Here is a 17,487-nt window from a genome sequence, read left to right as displayed (position 1 = left end):
TAGTTCTGTATTATGTTATATTTGAAGGATAATGTATGAAATTTAAGTGCTTTTTGCTAGGTAGGAAGTGGTTGTACTACATTAGTAACCAATAAAGAGATTTCTTTCTACTCCTAGGAACAAATTGAGAGTGAACCTGAAGCTAAATCAGATTTTAGCAAATGTGGTTGGCAACAAAGTTTGAGTTGAATTTTTTCTTATTGTGGTTTTGAGGGGGGGTTATTATGTAGATTTTCAAGGACTTTTATCTAGGATTTTCGTCTTGATCTTTCTGAACTGACATCTGTACTCAGTAGACTTTCAGAGATAAGATGTTTCAACTAAAAATGCTTTATCTTGCATTGTCATTGACATGATGTGTTATTCATTTTTTTACTGCAGATTTATACGTCGTGAAAAAGAGATTGCAGAAACTAGGTTTGAGGTGGCGCAGGTGGAGAGTTTGCGTTACCGTCAGAGAGTGGAGCACCTGGAAAGGGAACTCCAGGAGCTGCAGGACAGTCTCAATGCTGAGAGAGAGAAGGTGCAGGTATGGTTGGCTATTGTTGCTTGTGGTTTCAAAATAGTACAGGGGGCTGTTCTCTATGTTCTGTTGTCTTTTCTACCTGTTCCCAAAAATGAAGTTTTGCAAGAATCAAGAGCTTTCATACTGAGGTTGGTATATAGACAAATGAAGGGTCTTGTGTAACAGTATGGGAATTCCAAAATCACATAAATAGGGAAAACAAAGATAATTTTTAATGGTTTTTCCCATCTCCCACTTCTTAAGTGAATGTACATGTGAGATAATGAATGCCATGATGGCTCTTCCACATGGTGTTATGCCCCATCCAAGTAAGTGTACATGCATGTGCAAGTGAAATAAATGACATGAGTTAAATCTTTTCCAAAGGTAACAGCAAAAACCATTGCACAGCATGAAGAATTAATGAAAAAAACTGAGACCATGAATGTACTGATAGAAACCAACAAGATGCTAAGAGAAGAGAAGGAGAGGCTAGAACAAGAACTACAACAGATTCAAGCAAAGGTTAGTAGAGTTTCATGTGAATTTTTCAAATAATCAAGTTGATGCCTGGATATACCATTCCTAATTACAATAAACATATTATTTAGATTGTGATTATTCCTTTACATTGCATAGAAAGTCTTCTCATTTGTATTTAGAATTTTAGAAAACTTGAGTCCACATTGAACTGTAAGCTTTCCAATATTCTATTTCATTTAAATGAAACTGAAAATCAGCGTTCTGCTTTCCTAGAGGTACACCAGTAACAAGGGTATTATCAGCAGATAAATGAAAAATGGCACGTATAAAGCAGACCACAGCTTTATTAAGAATTTAAAAGGGAGATACATGCCTCTTTCCATTTCTACATGCTGGTTATTTTAATATAATCCAGTGCAGTGTTGCTTGGGTTCTAATATGTAAATAGTAATGTGTTTCCAGTACCGAAGTACAGAGACTGAGAATCTAAGATTGTGAAGACATGCCTACGTGTTTCTTTTCTTTTAACTCTCGGTAGGACCATCGCCTGCTCTTGCTCCTCACCCCTCTCCCTGTCCCCAGCTGGCCACTGAAAGGGAGAGAGGTGGAAAAGAAACTATATCATGACTTCCTGAGGGTGTTGGGTTTGCTCTCTCTGTCCCTCTTATCATAATTGTTCAAGGCTTGCCATATTCCATTTCCTTCAGTCTCTTAAGATCCAGAGAGTTTAATCCCCAGTTGTGGTTTTTCAGGTACGCAAGCTTGAGGCAGACATTCTGCCTCTGCAAGAGTCTAATGCTGAACTGAGTGAGAAAAGTGGAATGTTGCAGGCGGAGAAGAAGCTGTTGGAAGAAGATGTTAAACGCTGGAAAGCTCGGACTCAGGTGAGGAATGCATGTTTTTAAAGATGATGTTAGGGGTGGGGGTGGGGGGAAGAACTGAAAACAAAGTTCTAAATTTTCTTAAATTTCTTAGTTTGATGTTGATTTTATTAGAATTATAAAGCATTGTTTATGAAGCTTCAAAATAGGCTATTCTAATCCGTAGGCATTCCAAATCAAAATGCAAAAGCAGCAGCTTTAATTCAAAGAGATTTTTCTGGAGTTAATTGTATAACCATCTTACAAAAATGCAAGAGACTCTTCTCCACCTTTCAGCATTTATTGAGTCAGCAGAAGGACACCGATCTCGAAGAGTATCGGAAGCTGCTTTCGGAGAAGGAGGCAAATGCCAAGCGTATACAACAAATGAGTGAAGAAACAGGCAGGCTGAAAGCAGAAATAGCCAGGTGTGGTATAAATCAACTATTAAAGTTTTGTGCAAAGCAAGCTATTTTAAATAAGGCTGTATATGGAAGAGTAATTTCTTAACTGTGTCTGTGTAACTGTGAAACCTTTGGTATTCTTACTGTTAGCTTGAAGTACACAGGTAAAATAAAGTGTGAATTTTTTCAGAAGCTGTCTTTTAGCTGAACTTACTCTAAATTAATGTGTTGTAGAATAACTTGTATCTTACAAATACCCATTCATATTGCAGAATCCTAGAAAATATATTTTACTACAGAAAATGCCTGTGATATTACATAAATGAGCAACATAGAAATGTATTCGTTATTTTAAACATCTCTCATTTGCATCTTCGTCCAATCCCCTGTTATTTAGAACAAATGCATCCTTGACTACAAGCCAGAATCTTGTTCAGAGCCTGAAGGATGAAGTAACTAAAATAAGAACAGAAAAGGATACTTTGCAGAAAGAACTAGATGCTAAAGTGTCTGACATACAAGAAAAAGTGAAAACTATAACACAGGTCAAGAAAATTGGGCGCAGATACAAGACTCAATATGAGGAGCTGAAAGCACAGCATGATAAGGTAGATATGCTTTTTCTTTGTTTGCAAAGAAATTCTATTTAAAAATGTATGTTTTCATCAGGAGTCATGTATAACATAGCTCATGATCTTCACATTCCCTTCTTATCAGACTGTATGAATACTTACCTGTGAAGAGAAAAGCAGAAAATGGCATCGTTTATTCTGCTGATAGCTCTAACTCTCAGAACGCATGAACTACATGTGGCTTAATACTTTGCAGCACTCTTAACAGAACTTCAGAGTTCATTAGAATTCTTGGGTTTGCCCAGAACTTTTTAGTCTCTGTTTGCGCACAGAAGCAGCTTTTGAAAGTAATGACGTACTAATCAGATACTCTTTAGCCTGATACCACTTGATGTATTTCAGATGGTTGCCGAAGCATCAACTCAGTCTTTTGTAGAACAACAAGAAGAACAAGTTTCTGTCCAGGAAGTACAAGAGCTGAAAGACACTCTCAGTCAAGCTGAAGTGAAGACAAAGGCTTTGGAGACTCAGATTGAAAGTTTACAGAAGGTAAGAACAGTGGACTATTTCAGAGGACTGTACTTGCTGCAATCCTAAACGTATAACTGTGAAGAAAATAAGGGGTTGTGTGCACAGTTATGTACAGAAGTATGTGAAGTGACCTAGTTGTGCCTCTACTTTGTTGAGCAAGAGAGACCTTAAACCTAGTTTAAATCCTGTGTCTAGTGTGTTTCATGCTGTTTCACGGAAAAAGTGGGAAAGAGAATGCTATTTTCTCAGCTACTGCATTCCGAGAGAATTGGACTTCCTTATTGTCAATTAGAAACTTTTTAACCTTAATACAGTGGCCAGCTAAGACTACGTCCTTGCAGCTTATTGGGCTGTATACTTGCCAGAGTAGCTGGTTATGCAAATAGTTACGATCTCTCTCTCTTTCTCTTCCTAGACTATAGCAGAAAAGGAAACCGAAGTTAGAAATCTTCAGGAGCAGATAACACAGCTACAATCAGAACTTGCTCGTTTTCATCAAGATTTGCAAGAGAAGACTACACAAGAAGAACAGCTCAGGCAACAGATCACTGAGAAGGAAGAGAAAACTAGGAAGACCTTGCTTGCAGCCAAGCAGAAAATTGCACAGTTAGCTGGTATTATAATATTTTTTTTTTCTGTCCTTAAGGTGTCATCTTCTGTTTGGGTTTTTGATTTTTCCTGTGGAGAAGCATTTAGACAGGGTGCTTGGGAAAATACGGTCTACTTCATTTTTACTTGAAGCTTTTTTTTCTAGATTAGATGATACAGGATTGGTCTGAAACTTAAGAAAAATTTAATATCTTCAGGAGATGGTACAGGTATATAAGTAGTTGTTCGTTGGAGGAACAAAGTTTTGCGGAGTTTGGGACAGCCAAGGTGACAACCCTGCTGAAAAATTTTATATTTTTATAAGAAATATGGTATGTGAAAGTTAGAATTGCCTCCAGGAGCTCTGCCAGTAGCTTAACAAAGATAAGATTTCAAAATACTTCAGCAACCTCTTAAGGCAGACTGACATTCAGCACACAGGCTTAGTAGGCAGCTTTACAGTGGCAAGACTGGATTCTTTCCGATTCCTTTAGGTACAAAAGAACAGCTGACGAAAGAAAACGAAGAGTGGAAGCAAAAGAGCAGTTCATTAGAAGAGCAGAAGACTGAGTTGGAGGTGCGGATGAGTGCACTCAAATCACAGTATGAAGGTCGAATCTGCCGCCTGGAGAGAGAGCTTAGAGAGCAGCAAGAGCGACACCATGAACAGCGCGATGAGCCACCAGAGTCTACAAATAAGGTACAGAATCCTTTAGCTAGCTGTGGGAAAGGAAACAGCTTGCATGTCTCATGACTGAACTCGAGTCACGTACAAGCACCGTTGTCCAACTGCGTTTGGCTTTGTGCGTAGAGTAGTTAATACTACTTTACATGAAGGTGTGTTTTATGAACATCCTAAATAACAAATGGAAATTCTTGCCATAGGATTCCTACACTTTAATACAAAACTAAACCAAATAAAACAATGAGTCCTATTTTAGCACACATAACAAATTGTGGGCTATTGGAGTTCCATTGTCCCCTGGTTTTGCAAATATGCAAGTTGGCTTTAGTAAGACTTCAGAACTTTGATTTGAATTTTATTTGCTGCCTTAGTCAGAATTCCCACTGCTAACAAGTACGCAGTTCTGTTATTCACTGTGTATCAGCCAATGAACTGTTTGCACTCTGCTCTCTAGTTCTCTATTTTTATCCAGTATAATGGGTTTTAGCTGCTGTTTTCTCAATAGCTTCAGAAGATACCTGAGAAATTACTGAATTGGTTTGGATACTTGGTGTGGTGGATATGATTTGTTTTGTAGAATTTGCAGTAATCATGGAGTCTGACTAGTTATGATAGCAAGTCTTTTGGAGAAAACATTGTTAGTAGAGAGATCTGTCTGCTGAAGTATTTTACCAAATTGCTCTCTGTTTCGTATGTACATGGCATGATACTTCTCTTTCTTATTTGATAGGTACCAGAACAGCAGAGGCAAATCTCACTCAAGTCTACTCCAGCTTCAGGTGAAAGAGGAATGTGAGTTGAAGGGTTTGAGGGTTTTGCAGAGTTTGTGTGTCGTGGTTTAACTCCAGTCAGCAACTAAGCACCACACAGCTGCTTGCTCATTTCCCCTCTGGTGGGATGGGAGAGAAAATCAGAAAGGAAAAAGTGATAAAACTGGTTGGTTGAGATAAAGACAGTTTAATAGGTAAAGCAAAACAAAGAATTCATTCACCACTTCCCTTGGGCAGGCAGGTGTTTGGTCATCTCCAGGAAAGCCGGGCTCCATCACACCTAATGGTTACTAGAGAACACAAACACCATCACTTTGAACAGCCTCCCCTTCCTTCGTCCCCCAGCTTTCTATGCTGAGCATGATGTCACATGGTATGAAATAGCCCTTTGGTCAGTTGGGGTCAGCTGTCCCAGCTGTGTCCCGTCCCAAGTTCTTGTGCCAGCCTACTTGCTGGTGGGGTCGTGTGGGAGGCAGAAAAGGCCTTGATTCTGTGAAAGCACTGCTCAGCAGTAACAAAAACATCCCTCTGTTATCAACACTAATTACAGCACAGATCCCAAACGTAGCTATACCAGCTACTATGAAGAAAACTGTCCCAGCCAAAACCAGCACACTGTGATTGGTGTTTCTTGTTTTTGTATTTATCTAGTTGCTGCTCTTTTTACAAAGCCACTGGCTTTTCACAGTTTTTCTTCAGCAACTTTGAAGATACTGGCTGACATAATACATTCCTCCTGTTTTCTTAGCTACATTTTATCAATAAAGATTTTAAGCTGTTAAATTGTCATATTAGCCACCAGGAACATGATATCTGGGAAACATTACAGGGGTTTTTTTAAATGTTTTCAGACTTCAACATTCTTGAAGTTGTACAGTTTTGGTTGTTACCTTTAGCTTTGTTGGTTTTGGGGGGTATCTTCCTTGTGCAAGAATCTCAAACATGAGAAATGGCCCAAATAGATGGTAAATCTTAACAACAGATAAAACAATCAAATGGCTGTGCTCTAATATGGGAAATATTACAGTATTACTAAGTTCAGATAAAAAACCTCCCAGTTTTCATGATAGCATCCTTTTAAAAACAAGGCTTTCAAATATGCCTCTTAAAATTTGACTGATCCTTGTCTCAACCAAGAGAGAATGTTTCTCTCTAATCAGTTTTAATGTAAGATGTGTTACTTACTGTAATAAAGACCCAGCACAGCCAATGGTGCAAGCTATGCACTTCTCCTTTTGATCTGCTTAGTTTTCTAGTTGATTACCTCTGAAGAAACATGTCAAAACTGTGCTGGACAAAATGCTACTGAGAGAGGGTAGATTTAGATTTGATATAAGGAAGAAATTCTTCCCAGGGAGGGTGGTGAGGCATGGAACAGATTGCCCAGAGAAGCTGTGGATGCCTCATCCCTGGAAGTGTCCAAGGCCAGGCTGGATGAGGCTTGGAGCAACCTGGTCTAGTGGAAGGTGTCCCTGCCCATGGCAGGGGGGTTGGAACTGGATGATCTTTAAGGTCCCTTCCAACACAAACCATTCTGAGTAGTTACAGTGGGTCTGTCTGTTTGGTGGGTTGTTTTTTTTAAATATAAACAGATTTTGGAAGACAATTCACTATGCCTGTGTCAAGCTTTTAAATTTTGAACCTTTAAAACGTAGTATTTCTGGCTATGGTAATGTATTTACATTTGATATTTTTAACATCTGCTTTCTCTACTGCTATGATGAAATCAATATGCTGTCTTTCAGTGCTAGTACTTCAGATCCACCGACAGCAAATATTAAACCAACTCCTGTTGTGTCAACTCCAAGTAAAGTGACTGCTGCTGCAATAGCTGGGAATAAGTCTACTCCAAGAGCCAGTATTCGCCCAATGGTTACTCCTGCTACAGTCACTAATCCTACCACTACTCCAACAGCCACAGTTATGCCTACAACACAGGTGGAGACTCAGGAAGGTAGGCATTTTGGTACAGTATAAGGATCTACAGTAATCACAGATGCTACTTTTGCCTTCAAATCTTGATGATTATTAGTCTGAAAATGCCTCAGATAGTTTTATTGTCCGTGCATCTCTTTTTGATACTGTGCTTTTGTGACCACTTCTATTGCAACGAAGTTTTATTCCTCAACTGAAGATGGGTATAAGCAATGTCAACTCAATCTGCAAAACAATGCCTCGGCTTATTTAGGGTGTTCTGCAATGGAGAACACGAACTGTATTGGATAATATGAAGGCTGTTGAATGTGCTACTGTTTGTCTTTCAGCGATGCAATCAGAAGGACCCGTGGAGCATGTTCCAGTCTTCGGAAGCACTAGTGGGTCTGTGCGTTCCACCAGTCCTAATGTTCAGACATCTCTCTCTCAGCCCATCTTGACTGTTCAGCAACAGACACAAGCAACTGCTTTTGTGCAGCCCACTCAGCAGAGTCACCCTCAGATTGAGCCCGCTAATCAGGAGCCATCCCCTACCATCGTAGAAGTTGTACAGAGCTCTCAAATAGAAAGGCCCTCCACTTCTACAGCAGTGTTTGGCACAGGTTGGTTTTATTTTATAGGACAATGTTTTTTGAATAGTTCCTGTTAAGTAGCTCTGTTTGGACCCTTGTCAAAGCAGGCCTAACTTCAGCAAAAGCATTTACTTCCTTTTTTTTGCCCCACCACTTAGTCCATTGCACGTTTTACAAACCTCTGAGGTTAGGCTCCTTTCTTGAACCTGTAGAAATGGTACGTCTGAAATGTGTTCCTTAAATTAGAAAACAAAAACTCGCCTGTTTGTTTAACTATTCAGAGCAGCATTGGGATTTAGTGCATTAAACCTTGCTGCCTCTGTTTCCATGGCAATTTGGAGCAAGGTTGATTTAGGAGTCCTAAGGTACTCAGGCTGGCATGTAAAATGTAAAGAACTCTAAAGCTGCTCAATGTGATACTGTAGTACATCTGTTGATGGTGTAGAATGTTTATGCCCCAAAATATACTTATGTAAAATGCGTTTTTGTTTCCCAGCTGATACTCTGTTAAACTTTTGGGTGTATTTGTCAGAGCAAAGATGTTGGAAAAAGTGTTTTAGTTGCACCCTTACATTTGGGGTCAATTAGGTTGTGAATATAGGTCCAAGAGCATGAGACTTGTAACAAAAGGGGCTGATGTTTTCATGTCCTAGGAAACAGCACAAGGAGATTCTGATTTTGTTGTCATTCCATGCAGAAAAAGAGGCGATCTTCCAAACTAAAGTACCGAACCTTTTGATTTTATGTTTTGTGTATTTATTGTTCTGAAAATAATGAAGAGGCTCTTTTAAGTTTCAGCTACCCCAAGTTCCTCACTGTCTAAACGTTCCCGGGAGGAAGATGAGGATAACACTGTGGAAAACTCGGACCAAATTTCAGAGGAAACAGTGGATGTACCTCTTCCAAAGAAAATGAGAAGCATACAGAGAGTTGGACCTGAGGTTTGCAAGAATATAAAATGATTTTAAAAAATTAAATCTGTCCCTTAAAACTTGACTAAAACTTAATAAAATACTAGATAATATAAGAATTATATATATAAGAAAATAACAGGTAATGTAAGATACAACATTATCTGAAATAGGAAATTTTAATGGGAAGAGCAAATGTATTACTTCAGAGCAAGTCAGTTAGTTCTTAATATGGCTTTTTAATCTGTTGGGGAGGAAGCAATTATGTTTGGGTATCGTAAAAGGCAGAGGTTGTATCAGTTGCAATGAATGATGCAGATCATAGTGAACTGTAGGATAGAAGAGAGCATGCCATATTCTAAGACTGGGGAGGAAGAGGTTAAAACATTTTTCAGTGTGGTCTGAAAGTTCATTATCAACAGTTCTTCTGGAATAAAATAGTGTACTTGAGGAGATGCCAGGGAAGCAAAGGTGAGTTCCATGGAAAAGGTTACAGGAGATGCATGTCAAATACTGGTGTGAGGGAATTGGGTTGTCCTGCAAAAAAGGAATGAACTTGAGACAGCACCTCACAGCTGGAGACTCATAAATAATCTTAGGGAAGTCAAAGATGTTTTGTTAACTGTGTTTGAGAGGGATGTTGCATAACAGAAAAGGACAAGGTGAATGGGAAACCTTGAAGGTTCGTTTTTGGTCTTGGAAAGATTTAAAAACACTGAGGGCCAGTGGACTGGAATGGGGGAAATTACATTTCCCTAGGGCAGAGAAGTGAGGTGCTAGATAAAAGCAGAGCTGAGGAGTAATAGTAAAAGGGGAGCAAAATGCTGACCATGATATTTGAGGGAAAAGCTAATTTTTTTTTTAAGTTTAAAAAAAAAATATATGTGTTAACCAAACTTTAAGGTTAAAGGTGTTTTAAATGAGAAAAATTTATGCTCTTTCAGGAGGAAGTGACAGCAGAAGAGAGTACTGATGGTGAGGTAGAAGCTCAAACATACAATCAAGACTCACAAGACTCAATTGGAGAAGTAAGTATATTTGCAAAAAAAAAAAAAGACCCACAACTTTATTTCAGCAGAAATAGCTTTATTGCACTCTACACATACCTCTATAAGGAACACTCAGTACATTAATAAAGCTTTGCAATTTTGAGTTGTAATTCAGTGTGTTGTTTTAGAAATACTAGTATTTTCAACCCTGATTTTATATAGCGAAACAGAGATGTAGAGCTTAAATGAGTCAGTCTTAAAATGGATTGGAATTTTCAGTTTTTCACTTGCTGCTTTGGAGTACTTTGCTTTCTGGCTTTTCTTCTGGAGAAAGATTTGAGAAATCCTTGAGCAAGCTTAGTGTTATATTATGGGTCATGATGTGATAAACAAAGGAAAAAGGTGTTCCATCATCTTTCCAGCAATGGAGGTGAGGCTGACTGGCCTACAGTTAGTCAGATCCTCCTTGTCTTTTTTGAAGATTGTAGTAACACTGGTTTCCTGCAGTCCTCAGGCACCTCTCCTGTTCTCCAGGACTTTGCAAAGATTATGGAGAGTGGACTAGCAATGACTTCTGCCAGCCCTCTCGGCACTCATGGGTGCATCCCATCAGGGCCCGTGGATTTGTGCATGTTCAGTTTGCTTAATTGATCGGTAACACAATCCTCTTCAACTGAGGCAAAACCTTCCTTTCTCGTGTGAATCTCTGTGAACCTATATGTTTTTTTTCTAGTTCTGTAAAATGCCCATTGTAGCTGCGTTAGGAAAGCAAAATATAAGTGAAAACCATTAATTTAATTTCTTTACATCAGAAATGAGCAAAAGTAATGGTAATTCTCCAACTTGGCAAAATCTGGTGTTGAGTTGTGGAATCTATTTTCGTTAAGCATCAGAGTGTACGGAGTTTCTAGTCAGTCAATTTTTCCCTAATAACCTTCACATGTTTAAAAGGTATGACAAGCATTTGTCTCTCCGTTCAATCCCAGCTTTGTGATTTCTACTCCAGAGGTACCTTTAAATGTTCTTTAATCAACAGTTCTAGTGCTCAGCGTGATGTTGCTGGAAAACCATTTGCAACATTAAAGAGATGTGTTCAGAAAGTAACAGGTAGTTATCCTACCTAAACCAAGTCTTGAATGCCACAAAATACATGTGGTAGTCGTGAATTTTTTTTTTTTTTAATTATTTTTAAAGAGGTTGGGGGCGACTCTCCCTTGTTCATTTTTTTTCTGAACACTTGTTAGATTTGGTTCAAATGTTTTGAATATACATACGTGCTGAATGGCAAGAGAACTGTTTGCTACCTCTGTGTCTGGCTGTCATGTGAATTGCATTCTTGTTCCTCCAGACCGAAAGAACTCTACAACAGCAGCTCTGAGCTCATACTTAGAGGAGAGGTAGTTGTTCCATGATCCTGGGGAGACTTTGAGTTGTCTGTAGTTGATTGGTGTGAAAGTCGTCTGCAGCATTCTCTTTTGTCCTCTGCTATCTTGGTTAGTTATTAAGAAACAGCGATAACTAGTGTTTCGCTTCTAAGCGTCAGGATCTGTTTCTCTTCTTGTCCGATCACCAGTCTTGTGTGCTGATGGTAACTGCAGTGTTGGTGGAGTGGTCAGAGTGCTTCTCTACCCAGACTTGGCTGGATGTGAAGAAGGGGTGCAGTGCTTCCCCAGTGGTCAACAGTGATCCTAGTGTCTGTATTTGCTTATTGTGCTGGTGTTGGTGATAGCTCCTTAGTTATCTGAAATAGATGGTTTTTATGGACGTGCGTTCAGATGCATCATATATGAATACAGTATCGCTCATGATGGCACCCATCCAAATGAGATTGGAAGTGAAGGACAAAATATTTGTGTTGTAGAGCAGGCCTCCATTTGGTTGAGGTTGAGAGCTAGGAGTGGAGACAGGAAACTCCTAGAAATACAATGGACACTTTCCTGAAAAAGGTTTTAAGAATATGCTATATTTCATTTTGTTTATTCTGGTGAGTCACTTTCATCTTTTACAGGGTGTCACACAGGGAGAGTACACTCCCATGGAAGATAGTGAAGAAACTTCCCAGTCTATCCCAATGGATCTTGGACCTCTTCAATCAGACCAGCAGAATACTACTTCATCTCAGGATGGTCAGTCCAAGAGAGATGATGTTATTGTAATTGATAGTGATGATGAAGATGACGATGATGAAGAAAATGAAGGCGAGCAGGAAGTATGTGTATCTTATTTATCATTTTGTCTTTGATCAGATGTAAAGCTCACCTGGCAGGACTAATTTAATTTTTTTTTTTTTATTAACTGTGTGAATAATCTGTATTTATGTAGCCTGTACTTCTGGTGTTTCAAAGATACTTGCTAATGCAGCTTGATTTTTTTTTTTTGGGGGGGGGGTTTTGAGGTCATAAAATTCCACGGTGCTTCTAGGTTATCTGTGACTGTTCAACATACAAGGGTGGTCACTGTGAGGAGAGGCTGGGGCTGCCCCATGCCAGACACAGCCTCTTCCAGCTGGCGATGAGCCCATCAGCTGCTGAAAATGTTTAAGAAGGGCAAAGTGCTGCATTGGCAGCGTTAGTGTGAGGAACTGGGGGGAAAATGTGAGAAACAATTCTGCAAACACCAGTGTCGAAGAATGAGGGGAAGGAGGTGCTTTGAGTGTTGGAGTAGATACAGTAGCCCATAGAAGAGACCACATTGGAGCAGGTATTCCCCTGTAGCCTGTGGAGAGGAGGATATTCCCTGAGGAAAACTGCAGCCCATGGAAGCATAGGCTCTCCTGCCAGGAATTGTGGCCCATGGCAAGGAGCCAAGGCAGGAGCGGGTTTATCCTGGTGGATGGCAGGCCTTCAGTGCAAAGGACCTGCTGCTGGAGTAGGTCTTGAAGGACTGCAGCGTGTGCAGAGGACCCACACTGGAGCAGGGAGCAGCTGAGAGAAGCTATTATGGACTGACCACAACCCCCTGTTCCTTGTCCCCTCTGCCCTGCCTGAGGTGGGGAAAAGGAAGAAGAGTTGGGAATGAGGGAGTTGAGCCTGGGAAGAAGGGGGTGGGGAGAAGGTGTTCTACTTTTTGTTTCTCACCATCCAACTTGTTTTAATTGAATACAAATTGAATTAATTTTCCCAAAATTGAATGTTCTGCCTGTAGTGGTAAATTGGTAAGTGATCTGCCTGCCTTTATCTTGACCCTCAAGTTTTTCCATCTTATTTTCTACCCTTGTCCTGTTGAAGAGGGAGGGGCAAGTGGCTGGGTGAGTGTCTGGCAGCCAGCCAAGGTCAACCTAGCACAGCAGCTGAAAAATAAATACATGTACACTGTGGATAATAAATGCTGGACATCTTCAGAAAGAAATCCACTGACAGACATGGTCTGTGGACCACAAAGTGAGGTGTACCGCTTCAAGATTTTAAATCATTCCACAACGCTTTCCACACTTCCTTAAGCTTTTTTTATGGTCTTATCATAGGACTATGAGGATGAGGAAGAGGAAGACGAGGATGATGATGAAGACACAGGGATGGGAGATGAAGGTGATGACAGTAATGAAGGAACTGGTAGTGCCGATGGTAACGATGGATATGAAGCAGACGATGCCGAGGTGAGCTTTGTACCTCTTTTATAGCCTGGTAAATTTCTTGGAATAAATTGGTGTTGTAATGCAACTGCACAGACTTGAATATGTGAAAGAGAAAATCTTATTATGAATTCACCCCAGAAAATTGAGACTGCTAGTAGGTGACAGGAAGAGGGCTGAATGAAAATGCAAAGAAGAGGAGCCAGCAACAAATAACTGTAGATGCAAAGCTGATAAGGCAGTTTCTTCAAAAGCCAGATATTTCATTGTTTATTATTTTTAAATGAGGATGGCTACATTGTTCACTTTTGTGTTTGTACAGATAAGCAAAACTTCTGAAATACCATGTCAGTTGTATATGTTTACCTGATTTTGTAGATAGTTACATAAATGTTTGAAAATTCTCAAATATTTTACTCTGTTTACTTTCTGGATACTTTTATACTGCTTTTACATTCTCTTTACAGCCTAGCTGATTAGTGCCAAGTCATATAGGCATAAGGCTGCAAGAATTGGGCTTGTTCAGCCTGGAGAAGAGGAGGCTCCGAGGAGACCTCATTGCAGCTTTCCAGTATCTGAAGGGGGCCTGCAAGGGGGCTGGGTAGTGACAAGACAAGGGATAACGGGTACAAATTGAAAACAGGGAGGTTTAGATTAGATATCAAGAAGAAATTCTTCACAGAGAGGGTGGTGAGGCACTGGAACAGGTTGCCCAGAGAAGCTGTGGATGCCCCATCCCTGGATGTCTTCAAGGCCAGGCTGGATGTGGCTTTGAGCAACCTGGTCTAGTGCAAGGTGTCCCTGCCCATGGCAGGGGGGGTGGAACTAGATGATCTTTAAGGTCCCTTCCAACCCCAACCATTCTGTGATTCTATATTATTTTTATGTGGGTTTTTTAGGGTGCTGATGGTACAGATCCCGGAACAGAAACTGAGGAAAGCATGGGAGGAGGTGAAAGCAACCAGAGGGCAGCAGATTCTCAAAACAGTGGTATGGTTATTCCATGTTCCTTCTGAGTCTGTGTTTGTAAGGGAGGAAAACGTAGAAGCTGTTCTGCATGCGTTACAATGTGTGCTTAGAAATAAGAATATAATGTGAAACGCTAAAGACCATTTTAACATGAAATGTAGGGTTTTCTGAAGTGTACTTTTCTGGATTTATTCTACATTCTTTTGAAAACCCTGCAAGTTTTGGTTGCTGTGGAGACTGCTGTTGATGGCTCAGTATTTTAGTCTCTCTCTAAGTCAGTGCTGGAATGCTCAGTTTGTTTTGGTGCTGACATAGCTGGCACAAGTCCTTTTAAGTGATTTTAAATAACAATACTGAGCTGTCTCCACTTTAGCAAGGGTAAAAATGCCTGTGTTGATATAGTAGAATTTGAAGACTTGACTGCATGTTTTCAACTCAGTTTGGAGGGCTTGGCTTTACTCCTCCACACTTCTGTATGTTTAAGGAGAAGGGAGTACAAGTGCTGCAGAGTCCACTTTTCCTCATGAAAGCTCAAGAGAACAGCAGCCATCATCTGCCTCAGAGAGACAGCCCCCTCGGCCCCCACAGTCGCCGCGCAGACCACCGCATCCATTGCCCCCACGACTAACTATTCATGCTCCTCCTCAAGAACTGGGTCCCCCAGTACAGGTATAAACTATCTCTAGCAGTTCAGAAGACTTAAAAATTACTGTAAGATTTCTTGTAAATACATCTTAAGAACTCTGCCTGTTGTAAAAATAGATGGCATCCTTAAAATGGTAGCTAAGCAAACTGTCTTAACATGTCTCATCCTGCAGACTGTGGCTGGAGAGGGAACACTAGAAGCCGTAAGGCATGTATGATGGATTTGTATCTTGAAATTACTATACCAGTGTTGTTTCAGTCAGTGATTGCTGGTATTTCCACTACAAAGCTGTTCTTGAACAGTTGGCAATTCAGACAGGTTGGCAGGGGTTTTCATTCGTATCTGCCCCACTGCAGATTGGGCAAAGGAATGTTGCTATTCATTTTCTAAGCTAAACCTTTCACAGTCTGTGCCTGACCCGTGAGTATACTCTGACTTAGACCTATAGATTTTGTACGTGACAACATCACAAGGTGAATTTTGCAAAAATGCCCTGACTGAAAATACCCTTTAATATTAACTTAGTTTGAGGCTTGGGGCCACAATATTTCTGTGTTCAAGTTTTCTGAACTCAGGAGAAAGTCAAGTAAAACAGTAGTGTCACTTACCCAGAATGTAAACCTTCATGATTCTCTTTCATGCTTAGGCCAGGCAGCAGATAGAGATGTGGAATAGCTGCTGCTGTGGTCTGTTCTTTAAGAAGGTACGATGCTGTACTGAGCAGTGTTGTACACTGACATATAATGGTTACACTTACTCATTCAGCCACCATCCTAGGCTCTGATTCAGTAACTGTATGGTATTAGAATTGCAGGAAAGCATTCACACTACTACTTTTCTTCTTTTCTATAAAGAGAATCCAGATGACTCGAAGGCAGTCAGTGGGACGTGGGCTTCAGCTAACTCCGGGTATAGGTGGGATGGTAAGTATGTGAAAGTCTACTACTGAAAACCTGTATTGAGGGAACATTCAAACCTCTTGGGTAAGAAGCCTAACTACTGACTTCAGGGGTGGGACGGTTTCTGTAGTCTTGCACAAGATACCTTAGTTGGATTGATTTCTGCATTAATGGAATGCAAATATTAAAAAAAAACAAACAAACCCCGAAACCACACACAGGAAGCTACAGATCTTCAAAAGAGGTTGAATTGATTTTGTCGAAGGCAGTTTTAATGACTTGTTTTTAGAATCAGTCTTTTAAAGTGAGTATGTTATTGGAAAAAGATGTTTTCAGCCTCATCCTAAAGGAACAAAGCTAACTCATGACTTCTGTCTGTGCCCTTCAGCTAATTTTGAACCCTTTATTCAGCTTCAGCTGTATTTGACAGAAGGAATGCAAGTTCAGGGAAGGAGAGAAGAGAGCATGACTGACTAAAAAAGTATCTCTTCTGAGATCAAGGCATCACCTCGGACTTTTTTATATGGCTTGCATATACCTGTTATTCAGTTTCTGCTTAGCACTGTTCTCAGTACCCATTGCTTTTTGCCTGGACAGTAACTGAGCACATGGGTACTTTGGAAATAAAGGTTTAAAAGATGCAGGAGGAGGACAGGGAGATGAAGATTGCCTCATGGAGAGAAGGGGGCTGAGGTTTCTCGCTTTGTAGGCAGTGCAGGAACAAGGGAGACAAGTCCAATAGGGAATATATGATTTGATTCACATTGTGAAAAATTCCCATACACTTAGGTACCTGACAGCAACCTGTATTGAGACAGGTGATTCCTATCTGTTTATGAATGAGTCACCCTAAGATTCCTTTGTAGTCAACAGGGAGATATGGCGCTTTGATGGTAGGGTGTTCTCATGGAATAGATACCTAAAAAGCCTTTGAAAGATGGGTGCTCTATAATTGTATGGGGTTTATTTTGCTTTGGTTTGATTTTTAACACCTGTAAGGGCGATCTGTATAAGTAGCTCACATTTAGATGTCTGAAATTAGACAAGAATTTTGTTGTGAGCCAAATCTGTATTTATTTTGCTGGACTACGTGGGGGAAAAGCAAACCAACCTTTAACTTGGCTTGGTAGAAACTGCAAATACATTGTAGGCTCTCATATCATTCTCTTTTTTTTCCCAGCAGCAGCACTTCTTTGATGATGAGGACAGAACAGTTCCAAGCACACCAACCCTTGTAGTTCCACATCGTACAGATGGGTTTGCAGAAGCCATTCAGTAAGTAGTTGTAAAGGCGGGGTGGGGGGGGGGTGGGAAGGGCATCTAATTCTTTCTGTATGTCAGTGGAATGAAAATAAATTCAAATGAAATGAACTTGTGATTGGAGTAACATGCTAAAATGTGCTAAGTAGTATGGTAGAAGGTTGCATCTAAAAATAAGTAATCATTATTTGAACTGTATCATGAAACTTATTAGCAAATTAAGAGGCAGATCATCTCATAGCATTGTTTGGGTTGGAAGGGACCTTAAAGACCATCTAGTTACAACCCCCCTGCCATGGGCAGAGACACCTTCCACTAGACCAGGTTGCTCCAAGCC

General features: G+C 40.2%; 1 protein-coding gene across 1 annotated transcript in view; it reads left to right on the top strand.

The window, feature by feature from the left end:
• TPR (translocated promoter region, nuclear basket protein) overlaps positions 1-17,487 on the top strand; it is a gene marked incomplete at its 5' end in the record, with an annotated part of 42,717 nt that overhangs the window by 19,472 nt on the left and 5,758 nt on the right. The window contains 19 exons of the mRNA XM_010149255.1: positions 382-529; positions 893-1,030; positions 1,741-1,872; positions 2,146-2,276; positions 2,650-2,860; positions 3,227-3,373; positions 3,771-3,969; positions 4,438-4,643; positions 5,359-5,420; positions 7,144-7,352; positions 7,663-7,935; positions 8,698-8,846; positions 9,761-9,844; positions 11,814-12,014; positions 13,269-13,400; positions 14,276-14,366; positions 14,830-15,014; positions 15,846-15,914; positions 17,071-17,165. Coding sequence (XP_010147557.1) covers positions 382-529; positions 893-1,030; positions 1,741-1,872; positions 2,146-2,276; positions 2,650-2,860; positions 3,227-3,373; positions 3,771-3,969; positions 4,438-4,643; positions 5,359-5,420; positions 7,144-7,352; positions 7,663-7,935; positions 8,698-8,846; positions 9,761-9,844; positions 11,814-12,014; positions 13,269-13,400; positions 14,276-14,366; positions 14,830-15,014; positions 15,846-15,914; positions 17,071-17,165 — 2,862 coding nt within the window. The remainder of the gene's footprint in view (positions 1-381; positions 530-892; positions 1,031-1,740; positions 1,873-2,145; positions 2,277-2,649; positions 2,861-3,226; positions 3,374-3,770; positions 3,970-4,437; positions 4,644-5,358; positions 5,421-7,143; positions 7,353-7,662; positions 7,936-8,697; positions 8,847-9,760; positions 9,845-11,813; positions 12,015-13,268; positions 13,401-14,275; positions 14,367-14,829; positions 15,015-15,845; positions 15,915-17,070; positions 17,166-17,487) is intronic.

The sequence above is a fragment of the Eurypyga helias genome, unplaced genomic scaffold (assembly GCF_000690775.1).
Source record: "Eurypyga helias isolate BGI_N326 unplaced genomic scaffold, ASM69077v1 scaffold3983, whole genome shotgun sequence".
NCBI classification, from domain to species: Eukaryota; Metazoa; Chordata; class Aves; order Eurypygiformes; family Eurypygidae; genus Eurypyga; species Eurypyga helias.
The sequence above is the reverse complement of the archived record's forward strand: the minus strand, read 5'-3'. Positions and strand labels throughout refer to the sequence as shown.